The sequence below is a fragment of the Girardinichthys multiradiatus genome, chromosome Y (assembly GCF_021462225.1).
Source record: "Girardinichthys multiradiatus isolate DD_20200921_A chromosome Y, DD_fGirMul_XY1, whole genome shotgun sequence".
NCBI classification, from domain to species: domain Eukaryota; kingdom Metazoa; phylum Chordata; class Actinopteri; order Cyprinodontiformes; family Goodeidae; genus Girardinichthys; species Girardinichthys multiradiatus.
Window position 1 is genome coordinate 13,680,569 of NC_061818.1, and position 17,105 is coordinate 13,697,673.

General features: G+C 41.7%; 1 protein-coding gene across 1 annotated transcript; it reads left to right on the plus strand.

Moving 5' to 3' along the window:
- Positions 1-1,755: 1,755 nt before the first annotated feature.
- On the plus strand, positions 1,756-16,358 carry LOC124864629 (envoplakin-like). Its single transcript, XM_047359477.1, has 22 exons — positions 1,756-1,899; positions 5,294-5,393; positions 5,500-5,654; positions 5,794-5,917; positions 6,034-6,165; positions 6,252-6,293; positions 6,383-6,544; positions 6,696-6,803; positions 6,920-7,015; positions 7,111-7,221; positions 7,952-8,098; positions 8,199-8,353; positions 8,447-8,544; positions 8,639-8,811; positions 9,684-9,862; positions 9,957-10,095; positions 10,189-10,382; positions 10,467-10,617; positions 10,736-10,819; positions 12,188-12,337; positions 12,441-12,533; positions 12,641-16,358. The coding sequence occupies exons 1-22, from the start codon at positions 1,859-1,861 to the stop codon at positions 16,100-16,102; spliced, it is 6,096 nt and encodes a 2,031-aa protein (XP_047215433.1). The 5' UTR covers positions 1,756-1,858; the 3' UTR covers positions 16,103-16,358.
- Positions 16,359-17,105: the final 747 nt, after the last annotated feature.

The following is a 17,105-nucleotide window of genomic DNA, read 5'->3' on the forward strand; positions in this document are numbered from 1 at the left end:
AAAATTCCTATCTCACAAAATTAGCATATCATTAAAAGGGTCTCTAAACAAGCTATGAACCTAATCATCTGAATCAACGAGTTAACTCTAAACACCTGCAAAAGATTCCTGAGGCCTTTAAAACTCCCAGCCTGGTTCATCACTCAAAACCCCAATCATGGGTAAGACTGCCGACCTGACTGCTGTCCAGAAGGCCACTATTGACACCCTCAAGCAAGAGGGTAAGACACAGAAAGACATTTCTGAACGAATAGGCTGTTCCCAGAGTGCTGTATCAAGGCACCTCAGTGGGAAGTCTGTGGGAAGGAAAAAGTGTGGCAGAAAACGCTGCACAACGAGAAGAGGTGACCGGACCCTGAGGAAGATTGTGGAGAAGGGCCGATTCCAGACCTTGTGGGACCTGCGGAAGCAGTGGACTGAGTCTGGAGTAGAAACATCCAGAGCCACCGTGCACAGGCGTGTGCAGGAAATGGGCTACAGGTGCCGCATTCCCCAGACCTGGGCTACAGAGAAGCAGCACTGGACTGTTGCTCAGTGGTCCAAAGTACTTTTTTCGGATGAAAGCAAATTCTGCATGTCATTCGGAAATCAAGGTGCCAGAGTCTGGAGGAAGACTGGGGAGAAGGAAATGCCAAAATGCCAGAAGTCCAGTGTCAAGTACCCACAGTCAGTGATGGTCTGGGGTGCCGTGTCAGCTGCTGGTGTTGGTCCACTGTGTTTTATCAAGGGCAGGGTCAATGCAGCTAGCTATCAGGAGATTTTGGAGCACTTCATGCTTCCATCTGCTGAAAAGCTTTATGGAGATGAAGATTTCATTTTTTAGCACGACCTGGCACCTGCTCACAGTGCCAAAACCACTGGTAAATGGTTTACTGACCATGGTATCACTGTGCTCAATTGGCCTGCCAACTCTCCTGACCTGAACCCCATAGAGAATCTGTGGGATATTGTGAAGAGAACGTTGAGAGACTCAAGACCCAACACTCTGGATGAGCTAAAGGCCGCTATCGAAGCATCCTGGGCCTCCATAAGACCTCAGCAGTGTCACAGGCTGATTGCCTCCATGCCACGCCGCATTGAAGCAGTCATTTCTGCCAAAGGATTCCCGACCAAGTATTGAGTGCATAACTGTACATGATTATTTGAAGGTTGATGTTTTTTGTATTAAAAACACTTTTCTTTTATTGGTCGGATGAAATATGCTAATTTTGTGAGATAGGAATTTTGGGTTTTCATGAGCTGTATGCCAAAATCATCCGTATTAAGACAATAAAAGACCTGAAATATTTCAGTTAGTGTGCAATGAATCTAAAATATATGAATGTTAAATTTTCTTCATGACATTATAGAAAATAATGAACTTTATCACAATATGCTAATTTTTTGAGAAGGACCTGTACATAGACACGGTATTCTCCTAAAGAAATGACTCAGTAATGACAGTTTTGATTTTACATAAAAATAAAGACCAAAGCAAAAATATCAGTTATGTAATAATCAGATTTCAGCACCTGTTTCCTGAAATGTGATTAAAAAAAAAAGCTTTCTAAGAACTTAATCCATTTGACACTATCAGAAATAAATGCATGACAGGTAAATCTCCAGGGATGTAAACTCGGCGAGGGCAGCGGAAGGAGAGTGGAACAGGTTGGCCCGGTCTGCACCGCTCACTGTTGATGACACACCTACACCTGCTGGCCTGGGAGGAGCTGAGACAGGTGGACGCTCTTTAATTGAGAGGTGGGGGGATGAGAGACACCACGGGTGAACAAGAGGAGGAAGAAGAGAAGAGAGTACAGTGCTGGAAGAACCACAGCGGCACTCAGATTACGGCGACAGGTCCCGACGGGCTCCCAAGATGTCGAAGAAAAACGAATACAGCCCTGCGAAGATCAACAAGTGAGTTATGTCTCAGGTTTCCTGGGTGTGTGTGTGTTTGTCCCTTCATTTGCCCTCTATCTTAACACCTGCTCATGCATCATTTTTACTCATGCAGAGAAATGCTTTTCTTGTTTGTCTGTGTATGTACTATGGTCCAACTTATGCTTTCAGAGGCCTGTTATATAATAATAATAGGCAATAAGAGAGCCACAGAGTTTACCGTCTGTCTCCATAATACTTGTGACTGGAAAGCCAAAAACAATAGAGGACACGTGAAAACTCAGCTTTGTGATGTTTGCGACAGTTACACGTTCTCTCCTCTGTCGTTGATTCCTTCACCTAGGTTTTTTAGTATCTTTGCCCAAGAGGTAAATCATCAACCTGCACTGACTTATCAGAGCCAATTCTGGTGCCATTCAGCTCTTCTGACTCGCCGTTACAAAACGTCACCAGCCTTACGCAGCCAACATGGGAGCCTGGGCCCTATAAGGATTTTGGGCTTTGGCTTAGAATAAGCTTCTTGTATAAAATATAACCCACATGGGTAAAAGCAGTTATGAAAAAGATGTAGGTTTTAGCTCCTAGTTTGGCAGCTACTGTTTTCTAGTGCTTTTTTTGGCATCTAGACTAACTTAGATCAGTTCTCGTTTAGAATATTTGTTCTTAGTCATTTTAGACTAGTCAAATTAGAAGTAAATTCAGGTTCCTAAGCACAGTTTGTGATCCCAAATGCTTTATTCTGTTTCTAGTAATTCAAAAATAACAGTTTCAGTGCTTTCTTTGCTGGCAGCTAAACCAGACCTGATTTAGAACGACCTTTACTCAGTTGTCTTTAACCAACAAAAATTGTGAAATTGCCCTTTATTAATTGAGAGTTTATTTGCTCTGGGTTCTCTGTCAGTCATTTAGAACGTATTAATGTCTAAAATGTTAAACTCAATTTTGGCTTAATCTGTGATTAAAGTAGTATTTGATTTAAAAAGCAAAATGATTAAAAAAATTTAGATTTTATATTTTAAAAAATAGTGTATAGTCTTGAAGCTCAAACATATTTCCATACTGAGTTGTTTTTTCTGTGCTTATCCAGACCAGATAAACAATGAAAGCTTTTATACATTTTTTTCCCAGGCTTTTTAGGAATGCGTGAGAACCCTGCATTTAGGACCCATTTGGGTCCTACGTTTTTACCCAGAGTTATCCTGTTTTAAACCTATACAGCCAATTAACATGCAACCAATAAATGTCATGTAGATAATCCCGTCTGGGACCCATTTCCCACCCATATGGGGCCCATATGCAAACACTGGACTGTGACAAATAGCTGGCTATCACTGCTTTACAACTACATTAACTGACTTTACTTGCTGAGTATTCAGAAAAACGTTGGCTCTGTGAACAGGTGCAACCTGTATCTCTTCTAGCTGTCACCTTGGGGGGGGGGGGGGACACATACTCTGAACATGATTAGTGTTTCATCATGGGGTGTGGTGCATGAATCCGCAAAGGAGTGGCACTGCAAAGGCTCCTGTTTGTCTATAATGACACAGTGACACCATGAATGGATGAATGATGATGATGCAGGAGTGTGTTGTGAGGCAGTTGCAATAAAAACAAATTCTGTCTCTTTGCAAGATAGCTTTTAGGAAGTAATTAGTTCATTGGCATAGAGCCAATTTAAATCAAACTGAAGTGTTTGCCCATTTTGCGGAAATACATTCCTACTGGGGCACTTCCACCACTCAAAATACGGCAGAAAGTCAGGATGCTTGGAAATGTTCGCAAAAACTGACTTAAAATAGACACATAAAATTGGTGTACTTCTAATACTGCAGCCAAATTGTAGTGGTTAAATCCATTCTAAATCCCAAATTTATCCATGAACAGTTAATATTAAATATTTATAAAAGTTTGTTTAAAACAGCTAAATTAGAGTAAAAGTTCCTCAGTGACTTCCTGACAGACACAGTTACATTCCTGCTGAGGGAGTGATTAGAAAAGAAAAAAAACCATTTGTCACCCTTTAGTCTTCCTACTCCAACCTATAATGTCGAACTTTCAGCCCAGTAATAACACTGCTTTGTTTAGGTGTAGTGTGTGGTATGTGAAGGAATGCCATTAACACACACACATACACACACACAAACACTCAGACCACATTCCTGACTGCTAAACAAGAGAGGACGGTGGGGGACACTCCCCTCCACCCAACAATATGACCTCTGGCTCTTAATCCGGGCGGGTCACGATAAATACTTTGCTCTCATGTCTTCACCAAGAAACAATCATAAACCAAACAGACAGAGCAACCAAACAGGTCTGCTCGAGGTGTTTATGAGGAAAGAACTGAGCTGGACTGACCAGGTGTTTTTCTTCTCGATGGATGTCAGGTCTTAGTCACAGTGCACATGATACAAATGCAACATTGCTGTATTTTATTTGGATTTTATGTAATGGACTAATACAAAGAGCATTATTGGGAAGTGGAAGGAAAATAAGAAATGGTTTTCTAAGATTTTTACAAATACATATCTATGCACATCTATATCAAGCCCCCCTGAGTCAGTACTATAGAAAAACCTTTCAATGCGATTCCAGCTTCAACTCTTTAGGGGTATGTCTCCATCAGCTTTGCACGTGCAGATGACATTTTGACTATTCTTCTTTGTCAAATAGCGCTGGCCCATTTAGATTGGGTAGAGAGTGTCTTTGAAAAGTACTTTTTAAGTCTTGCCGCAGATGCTCAATTGCCCTTAGGTCTGGACTTTGGGCCATAATGACTAATGAATAGACTTTGAGCTAAACTATTAAATTGTAGCGCTGGCTGCATGTTCATGGTCATTCTCCTGCTGGTAGTTGAACCTCCACCCCAGTCTCAAGTCTTTTGCAGCCTCTAACTGGTTTTCTTCCTGTATATAACTGTATTTAGCTCCATCCGTATTCCCATCAGCTCTGACCAGAATTCCTCTCCCTGCTGAAGAAAAGCATCCCCACAGCATAATGCTGCCATCACCATGTTCAGGGTGGAGATGGTATGCTCAGAATGAATTAAAAGATTAATAAGATGGACCATTAACTAATTAAGTGATAGAAGGCACTTGGTGGCACTGAAACGGATTTCAAGGTATCAGAGAAAAGGGGCTGAATACAAATGGCACACTTTTTAAAATTTTTATTAGTAGAACATTTAGAAAATCAGGTATCGTTCTTTTCCTTTCTAAATCACCACTGTGCTCTACGTTGTGTTGTGTATCGCATAAAATATCACCAAAAACACACTGTAGTTTGTGGTTATAATGCCCAACCAGTTATATATATTCAGGAGTTTGTTAAAGTAAGATAGTTTTTTAAACATCCAATTTATGAGCAAAAATCTGGCTAATTGTAATGACGCCCTATGACTGTTTCTACGCAGGCGGGAGGCAGTTGAACTTTCTTCAGTGATCAGTCGCATGCAGAAGAATGCAGACCAAGTGGAGAAGAACATCCTCCGAGCTGAGGAGCTGCTGGGTGGGGTGAGAGACCTGACCTGCTCTGAGAGCTGGTGCTTTCAGAGCAGAAAATCTATTTGACCAACTCATTTTCGGCTGGAAAATGTCTATTGTTTCTGCTTCTGTTTAGGACAAAGCGCAGGATGAGAAGAGCAAGCAGCTCCTTCACCAGCAGGAGAACTCAAGGAACCTGAGTCAGGCTGAGGAGCTGCTCAAGGACCTTTTCCTGGACGTGGGCAAAGCCAGGAAGCTGAAGCACCCGCAGGCCTCTGAGATAGAGAAAGAGTATGTTTATCCGGTAGCACCTCTGATTCATCAAACCACAAACAGACATCAGCATCTCCTGTTGTTTTCACATTCCCTTTTACTGCTTCCAACTCAAGTTCTCCGCAGAAAGAAAAACCTATTTGTGTTTTTTGTTCAGTGTGAAAAACCTGCATGATCGCTGGGCTAAGAACTGCACCATCTACAGAGATCTGTACGACCAGGTGCAAGACTTGGAGCTGAAGCAGAAAATTGACTGGGGCCCTGTACTTCGAGAAAAACAGGTCAGTTGAACCTGAACATTTCTTCGAGCATGCTTTTCTGTACAGACTGCTATTACTTACAACTATGTTTTTACAATGAGCTTTAATTTAAACTTTGAACTCTCTGTGCCTTGTAGAGCCATATAATGGGAGAGGAGTACGGCCCTAACCTGTGCGACGTAGAGAAGCAGATCGCTGAGCACAACATTCTCCACCAGCAGATTGAAGCCTACAGCAGCCAGCTGCAGCCCAGCTCCACAACTTCGCCGGTAACAGCACAAAGCAAGACATGCATGCTCTCTGCAGAACTGTTCGTATGTCAGAGCACTTACCAGTCTCTCCTTTATGCTTCCAGGAGAATTACAAAGCCTTCAAAGAAGAATACGTCAAACTTTTAGTGGGTTGCATGTTTTTTTACAAGTCATTTGCCTCAAACATTCGCTAGGAGTGTTCTGGACCCTCTGTCTTTTTATGCTCTGTGTGCAGGAGATCTCCAAGCTCAGGCACAACCACCTGGCCTCTCTGTATGAGTACATGCAGAGCTGCAGCAAGGAGCTGGTCTACCTCTCCAGCCAGCAGGAGAAGATTCTCAACAGAGACTGGAGTGATCGCATGGTTGACACCTCAGGAGTCCGCATGGAGTACGAGGTGAGGGAGAAAACCAGATGGACCCACAACCACATTGCTTTGATCAGTACAGACCACATCCAGCTCATGTGGCACCCAATTCAGGGGTTTGTCACTTTTATAAATATACCAACTAATGTGTTGTATATCCTGTATCTGTGTTTGCATACAGAAGTTCAAAAGCAATGGACTTCTGGCACATGAGCGGGAGGTCAACCAACTCCTGGAGGAAGGGGAAAATCTTGTTCAGATGAAACACCCTGGCTGCCCAGCAATAATAGTGCGTGTCACACACCAGAGGCAAATTTCTCTACTTGATGCCACAATAGTTGCAACATAATCTAGCTGGATTTTAAAAGGCAGTATTTAAATTATTTTTGTGTGGTTTTATGTCAGATGCTCAGGGACAAAGTGCAGCTGGAGTGGCAGTCCTTCCTCAACTTGTGCATAGCACAAGAAATGCACCTGGAGAACGTTGACAACTACAAGAAGGTAGAGGGAATGGAGCATGTCAGCAATGTTGAAAACACACCTGCCTTAGCAAACATTTCCATCTGAAGTTGTTAAGGGGTGACTCTTTAATGTAGTTCCAGCTGGATGCAGATACACTGTCCGAGTCTCTGCAGAGACTCAACTCCACCTTGGATCCAAAGTTCCTGAACAGCAAGAGCAACTCAGAGATCCTGCTGGCGCTGGAGGTACTGCAGGCTTTTCTCTTGACAGGTTGCTAATCCATGAACATAGTATGTCCAACATAAACTATTGCATAGTTGAAGTGGAAGGAAGATGATTCTGTTTTAATCTCAGTATACATACATCTGCTCTTCTGGCCTTAAGACTGGGGTGGAGGTTCACCTTCCAGCAGGACAATGACTCTAAACATACAGTCAGATCTTTTATAAAATGGTTTAGTTCCAAACATATTGATGTACCATAATGGCCCAGTCAAAGTACATACCTAACTGATATTGAGAAATACACACCCTTCTTTTTATTTATCCATTTGTTTCATTTTCCTTTGACTTCCCAACCAACCATGCTTTGTTGGTCTGTGACATAAAGTCCCATTAAAATACACTGAGGTTTGCGGTTGTAACCGCAGCTGTACTCTCACTTACTGAGACAAAGAAGTAAAACAAAAGCAATTTGCGAGACGTGACCGTGTCCAGTTTAGCAAGATCAATACCCACTATTTAGGTGTTTTTCTGACTTGCTGTGTTTGTTTAGTCTTAGTTTTACTTTACTGTTTTGCAGATTTCATACATTTGGGGGATTTCTTTTATATTTGTACAGCTGGATATTTAAAAATGTCATGTTTTTAATTGAATCAAAAAGATTGTCATACTGCTCTGTCTTCTAAAAGCTGAGGTTGGAAATACTGTATGCTGGATATAATTTCTGTTCTATTTAACTTAATAACAAATAAAGGGAGATGAACCATCTGTGAAAAGGAATGAGCAGCGTGTGGAGGCCCTCAGGGAGCTAAGCAGCATTGTGGCTCCTCTGAAACTGCGCAGAATCCAGCCCACCAAACCCACCATTGCATTGTCCCTGTGTGATTGGGCAGATGAAAACGTAAGATGTCATCAGTACTCATTTGGTCACAACGGTGGGCTGTGAGAATTAAACAAACAGTGGTGAAATGTTTTTTTTGGGCATGTTTGTTCCAATGTAGGGGTCTGTGGAGCGTGGTGTGGAGCTGATCCTGAAGTCCAATCCAGACAATAAGTACTGGGAGCTGGAGGACAGCAATGGGAGGACCACAAGCCTCCCAGGAGCATGTTTTGAGATTCCACCACCTAATCCAGAGGCCCTTGAAACTATGAAAAGGTGCAAAAGACAAACTCTCTAGTTACTTCATTCCCTTTGTTTTTGATGTTTTCAAGTCTGAACTCTGAATTCTGATTGCATTTCTTTGTCTAGCCTCGACAGAAAACTGGCAGACCTGAAGAAACGTAGATCTGCACTGAGGGACTCCCTGAAAGCCTCCACAGTGGAGGTGATCCGTCCCCAGAAGGCTGGTGAGAGAAAAACATCTTTTCACACACTGGATGAAGTAAAACCTGCAAAGTTCAAATTGTCAGAGTACACATTTCTGCCTTTTCTCCTCACCAGCTCTTTTTGAAAGTGCACCTGAGGATCCAAAACTGACAGAGCTCAACAGTGATATAGATAAGATCAACAAAGCTCTGGCGAGGAATGAAAAAGAAATCCTGAACAGATTGAGGACCTCGCTGGACACCAGAGATCCCATTCAAGACTTGGAAAAAAGGCAGCAAGAGAATGAGGTGAAGATATGTTGGAATACAGTGCTGTGAAAAAGTATTTGCCCCAACAGATGTCCTTTGTTTTTTGCTTTTTTGTCACATAATATCAGATGATAGCATGAGGAAATGCCTTTTACAAGAAGAGTTTTCAAATAATGACTTCATTTATTAAGGAAACAGACTATCCAAACCAATCTGGCCGTATGTAAAATATATTTGCCCCCTTGTTAAGACATGACTTAACTGTGATTAACCACATTTATGGTTCAATTTCATTAACCACACCTAAGCCTGATTACTACCAGAGCTTTAAAAATCAAGAAATCACTTAATTAGAATGTCTCTGACAACATGAAGTAGGCTAAAAGATCTAAAAAAGCAACATGTGAAACCATTTCTAAGGCTTCAGGAATCCATGAAACCACAGTTACAGCCAATCTCCACAGATGGAGAAAACATGAAACTGTAATTTTGGACAGGCCTTGTCAAAGTCTGGAATTAAATCCAATTGGAATCCCGTGTCATGATCATAACATGGCCACACAACAGGAGAGTTGGCCAAAATTCCCCCACTGCGATGAAAATGATTTATTACCAGTTATCGCAAATGCTTGATGGCAACTTTTGCCAACAATGGTGACACAACCAGTTATTTTTTTAGATGGGGCATGTAATTTTCCCCCATAGGGCCGGGTTGGTTCAGGTAGCTTTTTTCTCTAAATAAAGGTAATAATAGTTTTTGTATTTACTCAGGTTATATTTGTCTGATATTAAAATTTGTTACATGATCTGCAACATTTAAATGTGACGAAGACATCACACCATATGATTGAATGGGATGATCAATAATGTAAGAAAATATTTCATTTTAAAACATCGTCTCTGTTCTGTAGAAATCTGCTCTGACTGTCAGAAAGCTGGAGTCAGACAAGTCTGCCATCCAAAGAGAGGTGGATCCAATTCTGCTCAAGAAACCTCTGGGACCAAAGGCCTCCATGCTGCCGCCGAAATTCAGTGATGCCAACAACAAGATCCACAACATCAACACACTTATTGATCTTTATAATAAAAAGTAAAACTGTTTTTTATAAACCAAAGATACAAAAGTGCACAGAGTTTTAAAATGTTTCTGTTCCTAAATGTTCCTCTTTGTCTCTCTTCACCAGAGTAACAGCCTCCATGTTCCTGGAGAAACAGTTGGAAAAGACTGAGGTCACCGTTTCTTGGTTTGAGCAGCAATTAACTAAAGATGGGGTCATTCTTGATCAGCCAGATGTCCTTCAGAGTCGCACCAAGAAGCTGCAGGTGTTGTATTTTATAAAGCAGCAAAATACAGGATAATTGAGTTGTAGTGATCTTTACATTTCTTCTCGTTTTTTTGTCATTTCTTTTGAGCAGAATCTGCAGCAGGACGTTCTCCCGAAGAAAGAAGAACTGAACAAGTTAGGCAAAGATCTGGACCTGACCAAGCAAGCATGCAGCACTCTTCAACAGAGTCATGACGAGTACTGCCCTGACATGCGCCGCCAGGAGAGTCAGGTGAAACTCCTGAAGAACCGTTATACGAACATCAATAATCAGCTCCAGGAGAGGTGAGGGGATAAAAAACCAACCACCCGTGTATCTTACCTACATCCCAGCGCTTTGTTACATTAACCATTTTTTTATCGCCTTAGGTTGACTCTCCTTAAACAAGCATCCTACAAAAATCAAGAGTTTAATAATGTTGTTCAGTCACTGGACTTTTTCTTGCTCAATTTGCCCGATAACTCAATCAAACCTACTGATGGTCTGGGAGAAATAAAGACAAAGGAGAATTCCCAAAAGGTAAAGAGTACTTTTTATTCTATTTCTTTCTGTGTTTTTTACATAAAACACACAATCTCCAATATACAACTCCCTACAATAAGTAACTTTTAATGTTTGATCATGTTTTCTTTTTTAGAGAGTGATGGAGGACATTCAGAAGAGATCTGGGGATATAGCCCGACTCAAGGATCTGTCCAAAGATCTGCAGAGAGTTTTAAATGTGAGAACAATGAACATTATTTTATATTCACAATGCTGTCACAATATTTCTCATTCTGCTATGTACGTTGATGTATCACAAAACACATGGTACATGCACTGGACCATACAGACATAAGGCATGTCTTTGAAGTTTGTGTGTGTGTATGTGTGTCATTTTTGATGCATTCCTGTTTTGTATAGTGTGTATGTAATGCGATGAAGGGTGTAGAATTTACAGCGTTGTACTTAATTAGGACAAGTTGCATTTCTTTTTCTGTGACATCGCAGTTTTATTTTTTCCATATTTAATGGGAGGGTTGCCGAGGGTTGGAACATTTCTGGTAAAGCATGGATATATAAAAGACTGGAAACTTTCCATAGTAATTATTGGAATTATGGGAATTTTCTGAGATTAATACCATACAACAAATATATTTTCCTCATCATATAATCAAAACCTACTTTACTTTATTTAACTAATGGCCTCAAATGTGTGGCTTCAAATGTTAAATTTAAAAAATGTGACTATGTCAAAAATGTGACCTAAATAGTCCAGGTTACTGAAAATCATTTGTGCTTGTGATGGAGGAATGTAAACTGCATGTAGGGGGTGTGGGCTCAATACCCCTGCTCTAAGCAATGTCCTATTTAAATGCAATTGTATGTAATATAGATACACTCAAGTGTACTTGAGTGTATCTGGTTGTTTTAGTCAAGATTATGCTAAAATATATTTAAATTTCCTCATAGGAGCAAGCTTTAATATTTAAAATTCTGGGTTTATTCACATTCATTTCCATAAAGTCCTGTTCATTCCAAAAAAAAAAAAAACGTTCTAAACCCTGAAAATTTTGCAGCCCCATTTAAGCATCAACTGGCAATTGGGAATATAAATTCGATGCTCTGTAAGTCCCCTTAAGTGGTCAAATAATTATTAGCTGAATTTTTGATAAAGTAGGTTGGGCTGCTGTCAGTTGGAGCCACTCCAAGCATTAGCATGCTGAACTGAATAAATCTTCAACAATCCAAACTTTAGCAGTGCAGCTTGAGTAATGTTATTAATGGATCATTGCTAAGACATCTGAGTAGCACTTGCGTAAATTCCATAGCAGTGATGCCTATATAGTAAATATAAATAAGCATAAGCACATTTGGTGGTATTTTTTTGACATGTCTAAAAAATCTGTGGCAGCCGGCTGGTGAGGAAATTCTGTATGTATGTTGTACCATCAAATACCTAGAAAGGCGAAGCCGGAGTCTTATTTAAGCTCCTGAAACTCAAGGCACATTAGAATAATGGGGTATTAACATCCTGTAGACAGTTTTATAACAAGAGGTAGACATGCATATCCAGCTACTCAATCCGTCCTCCTATTTCCCTTTCCAGCAATATGAAATCAAGTCAAAAACGTATCGTGGCACTTTGAATGATGATGATGATGAAGAGGACAATGAGAATGGTGAAGATGAAACCTACAAGACAACAGCTTCAAAGAAACGTCTAACATCAACTCTGGCTCAAGACGTGCAAAGAACGGTGGGGTTTCAGGCAGCTTTAAAAGAAGACCAAGATGATTTAAAAATACTCCGAAATCTTCGTCAATTTTGAAACTAATACTTCTCTTTTGCTTTTGGTGCAGGAGAAAGACCTGCTGAACCGCTTCTCTGAGATCTCGGCTGAAAACAACCAGCGAATCAGTCAGTTGGGGACAGCAAAGAACATCGTTGCAATGGTAAAAGATCACAAGAAGTTTAATATTCATCCATAGAGTTTTCCTATCCCAAGATTAGTTTTCTATTTAACCACCTTGTGCTTTGTTCTCCCGTCATTCATTTGCAGAGTAAAGAGAAAGTGAGTCAGGTGGCTGTCAACCATCAGCTGCAGCTTCAAAGTCAGCAGAAGAACTTGGTGGAATCCGATAGTCTGAAAAAGAAATTAGATGAAGAAATGAACAGGCGTTTACATTCTGAGAATAACCTGGAAGCCTACCAGAAGAGGTTTTTGTCTCTAAAGCACAGGCGAGGAGTGGAGAGGTTGGAGGAGAAGGACGTGGTGCAGTATTACCGTGAACCAAAACTGGAGGCAGAGCTCCAGTCCCTAAAACATCGCATCCAGGAGGAAGAATTCAGTAGATCCAGAATCAAGTCTGAGATAGAACTGATCAATGAGAAGATCGTCACAGTTGAACTACAACTGACCAAAGTGGAACCTAAACTAGTGACCAAAGTGCTCACTGAATATGAGAGAGACCCCAAACTTGATAAAGAAGCGGCTGAGATCAGAGATGAGATGGAGAGAATCCGGATGGAGCTTCAAAAAAGAGAGACTGAAACAGTCCACGTGAAAACTGAGCTCACGGTTCTGGCTCAGCAGAAACCAAAAATCAGGGAGAAGGTTGTCAAAAAAGAAGTGGTGAGACTGGAAAAAGAACCAGAGATGCTAAAAGCTGTTCTAACTTTCCAAGGTGACATTGCAGAGGAGGAATTACGCTGCAAGTCTCTCAGCGATGTAATTTTTAGCACCAGGTCCCAGATTAACACACTGGAGAGGATCATCCCATCCATTGAACCCAAGATCGTTACCAAAGTTGTGAAACAAGTGCAGCAAGATCCACAACTGATAGGTGATTCAAAGAAAATAAGAATGGCTTTGGAAGAGGAAAAGGACGAGAATGCTATCCTGATGAAGGACCTCGCCACCCTTCAGCTTCGCTTTAGTGAACTGGAACTGATGAAGCCCAAAGTGGAGGTCAAAGAGATTGTCAATGAGATCTACAGAGTTGATCCTGACACTGAGGTTGAGCTGGTGCGCCTGAAGAAGGAGCTACAGAATTTGAGTCGGAACCGTTCAGACCTTGAGAAAGAGATTGACTCGGTGACAACAACCCTGACTACACTACGCACCCAGAAACCCAAAGTGGAGTACAAGGAGGTGACCCAAGAGGTCATCAAAGAAGAGAAGAGCCCAGAGGTTATGAGGGAGTTGCAAAGACTGAATAACCAAGTCTCCCGCCTACAAGTCAACTATGACACCACATTGGAGCTGCTAACCCACCTACGGAAGGAAAGAAATGAACTGAAAGCTGAAAAATCTAAAGTGGAGACAAAGTTTCTGACAAAGGAGGTCATCAAGTATGAGAATGACCCTCTTCTGGAGAAGGAGGCTGACAGACTTCGAAGAGATGTACGAGAGGAGATCCATCAACGCCGACGTTTGGAGGAATTTTTCTTTGAACTACAGAACCAATACATTACGCTTGAAAGGCAGAAACCAGAGCAAAAGATTGTCACCCAGGAGGTTGTTCGCCTTCAGAAAGACCCCAAGCAGATTCTGGAGCATGAGAAGTTGAATAAGACCTTGGACGAAGAAATGAAGGCACGCAGAAAACTCGAATTAGAGGTCAGACAGCTGAGAGCACTGATTGAAGAGAAAGAGAGAGACTTGGCTAAGATGGATGATCGCCAAAAGATGATCCAAATAGAGTCTGAGCTCAGGCAGATCAAGGCTCGCATTCTTGAACTGGAGAATGCTCCACCACCTGTTGAAGAGAAGATCATCATTGAGGAGGTCCTGAAAGTGGAGAAGGACCCCAAGCTGGAAAAACTCACTGACGGTATTCGTTTTGAAATGGAGAAGGAGAGCAACAACATTAGCCGTTTTGAGAGAGAAATTCGAAACCTCAAACTGAAGTTGGAGATTCTGCAAAGGGAGAAGTCCGTTGAGAAGGTTGTTTACAGAGAAGTTGTTCGTGTAGAGAAAGACCCAGCAGTTGAAGCTGAAAGGGACCATCTCAGAGATATTGTAGCACAGGAGAGGAATCAAAGGCGAAATCTAGAAGACAGCCTCCAGAGCATAAACAACCAAATAAACCATGTGCAGACATCAAGGTCCGTGACTTCTCAGGAAGAGACAGTTCTCATCACAAGCAGAGACGCTCTGCAAAGGGAGAAAGAAGATCTCCTCAAACAGCTTAAAGCGCTGGAGTCTGACAGGCAAACCACCACCATTACCTTCCAACAACAGTCCAAGCTGATGAGCGAGAGGAACCAGATGGCACGCCAGAGAAGTCTTAAAACATCCTCTGAGATCCAACGGCTGGAGAAAGATATCCTGAATGAGAAGGATAAAATACACCAGAGGGAGACCCTCATTGCTGAGCTGAAGAAAGGCATAAAGTCAGATGATCATTCAGAAATACACAGAGAGATAAACCTCTCAACTAAGATCACCATCCTGGATCCAGAGACCGGCAAAGACCTGTCTCCCTATGATGCTTACTTACAAGGAGTAATTGATAGAAACTACTACCTTCAACTGTCTCAGCTGGAGTGTGACTGGGAGGAAATCACTTCAACCGGTCCAGATGGAGATATAACGGTTCTGCAAGATCGACAAAGTGGGAGGCAATACTCTGTGAAGGATGCTCTGAAGGAAGGTTGCCTGACTCAATATGACCTGGTCCGCTACAAGGAGGGTAAAATACCTGTCTCTGAATTTGCCCTCCTTGTTGCAGGAGAAAGGCCTCAACCTTATGTTGCCCCAAAATCCACAAGCAAGCCCATCCCATCTTCCCCTCTGAACTCCATGCCTTCACCCTTAAAGTCTTCTTACACCAACCTGAGCACTCAACGCAGCAGCAGCAGTTTAAACAACCTTACTCTTCCCACAGGAGATGATTCTTTCCCAATCTCTGGCATATTTGACACCACAACTGATACCCGCATGTCTGTGAGAAGTGCTCTCACACGCAAATTCGTTGATCCAGACACCGCAATGAGGCTGCTCGAGGCACAGTCAGCCACTGGCGGGATCGTCGATCTGGGCAAAAAGGACAAACTCTCTGTCCACAAGGCAGTTGACCACGGCCTAATCGACTCAGGCCACATGCAAAAGCTACTAAGCGCCCAGAAGGCTTTCACTGGAGTCGAGGATCTTGTGACAAAACAGCGCCTGGCAGTGGGACTGGCAGCACAGAAAGGCTACATGACTAAAGAGAACGCCAAGAGGTACATGGAGGCCCAGTACCTCACAGGTGGGTTGGTGGACCCCAGTAAGGCAGGCCGTCTAACTATCAAAGAGGCGCTTGCAGCAAATCTGATTGACAGCACAATGGCTAATGAGCTAAAAGATGAGGCTTTGCACTCCAAAGAGCTGGTTGACCCCATCACCAAGGAGAAGATATCATACAAGCAGGCTATGGATCGGTGTAAGAGAGATGTAACTACTGGGCTTCTGCTGCTTCCTGTTGCCTCAACAGATGCTGCAAATGCTCCATCCTACTCTAATTACCGCTTCCTTTAACAACAAAATTTAAAAAGAGATTGAAATTATCTACAGCTTGTGGTGCTAGGCAAACTGACAGGAGAGGAGAATCAGAAATGTTTATGCATATATCAGATGAAGAAAAAAACATATATTTTGGTGGGAATGTACTCATGGATTGTTTTTCTCTGTAATAGTTCTGGTTTTCTGTAAAAATAAAGGTGTTTTTGTCATACCATTTGTCATATCATAAACTGTTGCCATGCATATTCTTATTAAACTTAACCAGCTCACATTTGTTTTCTGATATTTGTTTATCATTTTTATTAAATCTGGAAAACAAAATTCTATTCAATACATAAACTGGTTTTTACTTGGAATTCTTTGGGAGATATTTGAGTCCGTGATGGAAACATCATTTAAAATCTCAGTAGATATTCTTAGCAAATGTACCTCTCCAACATCGATGTCCTGTGGTTGTCACAACAAACATGCTAAACTTCAGGGAACTGCAGGCATCCCATTATGGTTTTGTTTTTGATATCAACATGATGTCTGTCCTTTCAGTGGTGCATTTCTAGGAACGACTCACTCCTTATGACAGTGACATATCCTCTGGAACTCTCTGTGCTTACCTCAAGGTAAAATTCCTGTACTAGATGTACACAGCTTGTAAACTGAGGCGAGTCATAGGCTTGGAAATACAGGATTAAGGGTACAGATTAAATGTGACGCATGCATGTTATACATTAAGGGTAACAAGGACAAACTAACAATGACACTTTGGCAAATCCAGTGAAATTAGGACCACTGATCCTTGTTTTTGACCTCAGCAGATCTCAATATATCAGGAAATGAGTACTTCTGAAAGTACTTACTCATAGTTCATCTTAAAAGTAGAAGAAGGTATGGAACATATACTTTGTTTGGTTGCTATTTGATATTAATGGAGGAAATGTGTAAAAGACCCCATCTAACCTCTCAGAGAGGGTTCACAGTAACAGCGGCTGGGATGTCTGTCTGCTAGATTACCCGATGACTC

Excerpts from the sequence above, each read along its gene's own strand:
- LOC124864629 (XM_047359477.1), top strand. The coding sequence starts at position 1,859 with ATGTCGAAGAAAAACGAATACAGCCCTGCGAAGATCAACAA. Across the intron at positions 6,166-6,251 it reads CCAGCTCCACAACTTCGCCG|GAGAATTACAAAGCCTTCAA; the intron begins GTAACAGCACAA and ends TTATGCTTCCAG. Across the intron at positions 10,383-10,466 it reads AATAATCAGCTCCAGGAGAG|GTTGACTCTCCTTAAACAAG; the intron begins GTGAGGGGATAA and ends TTATCGCCTTAG.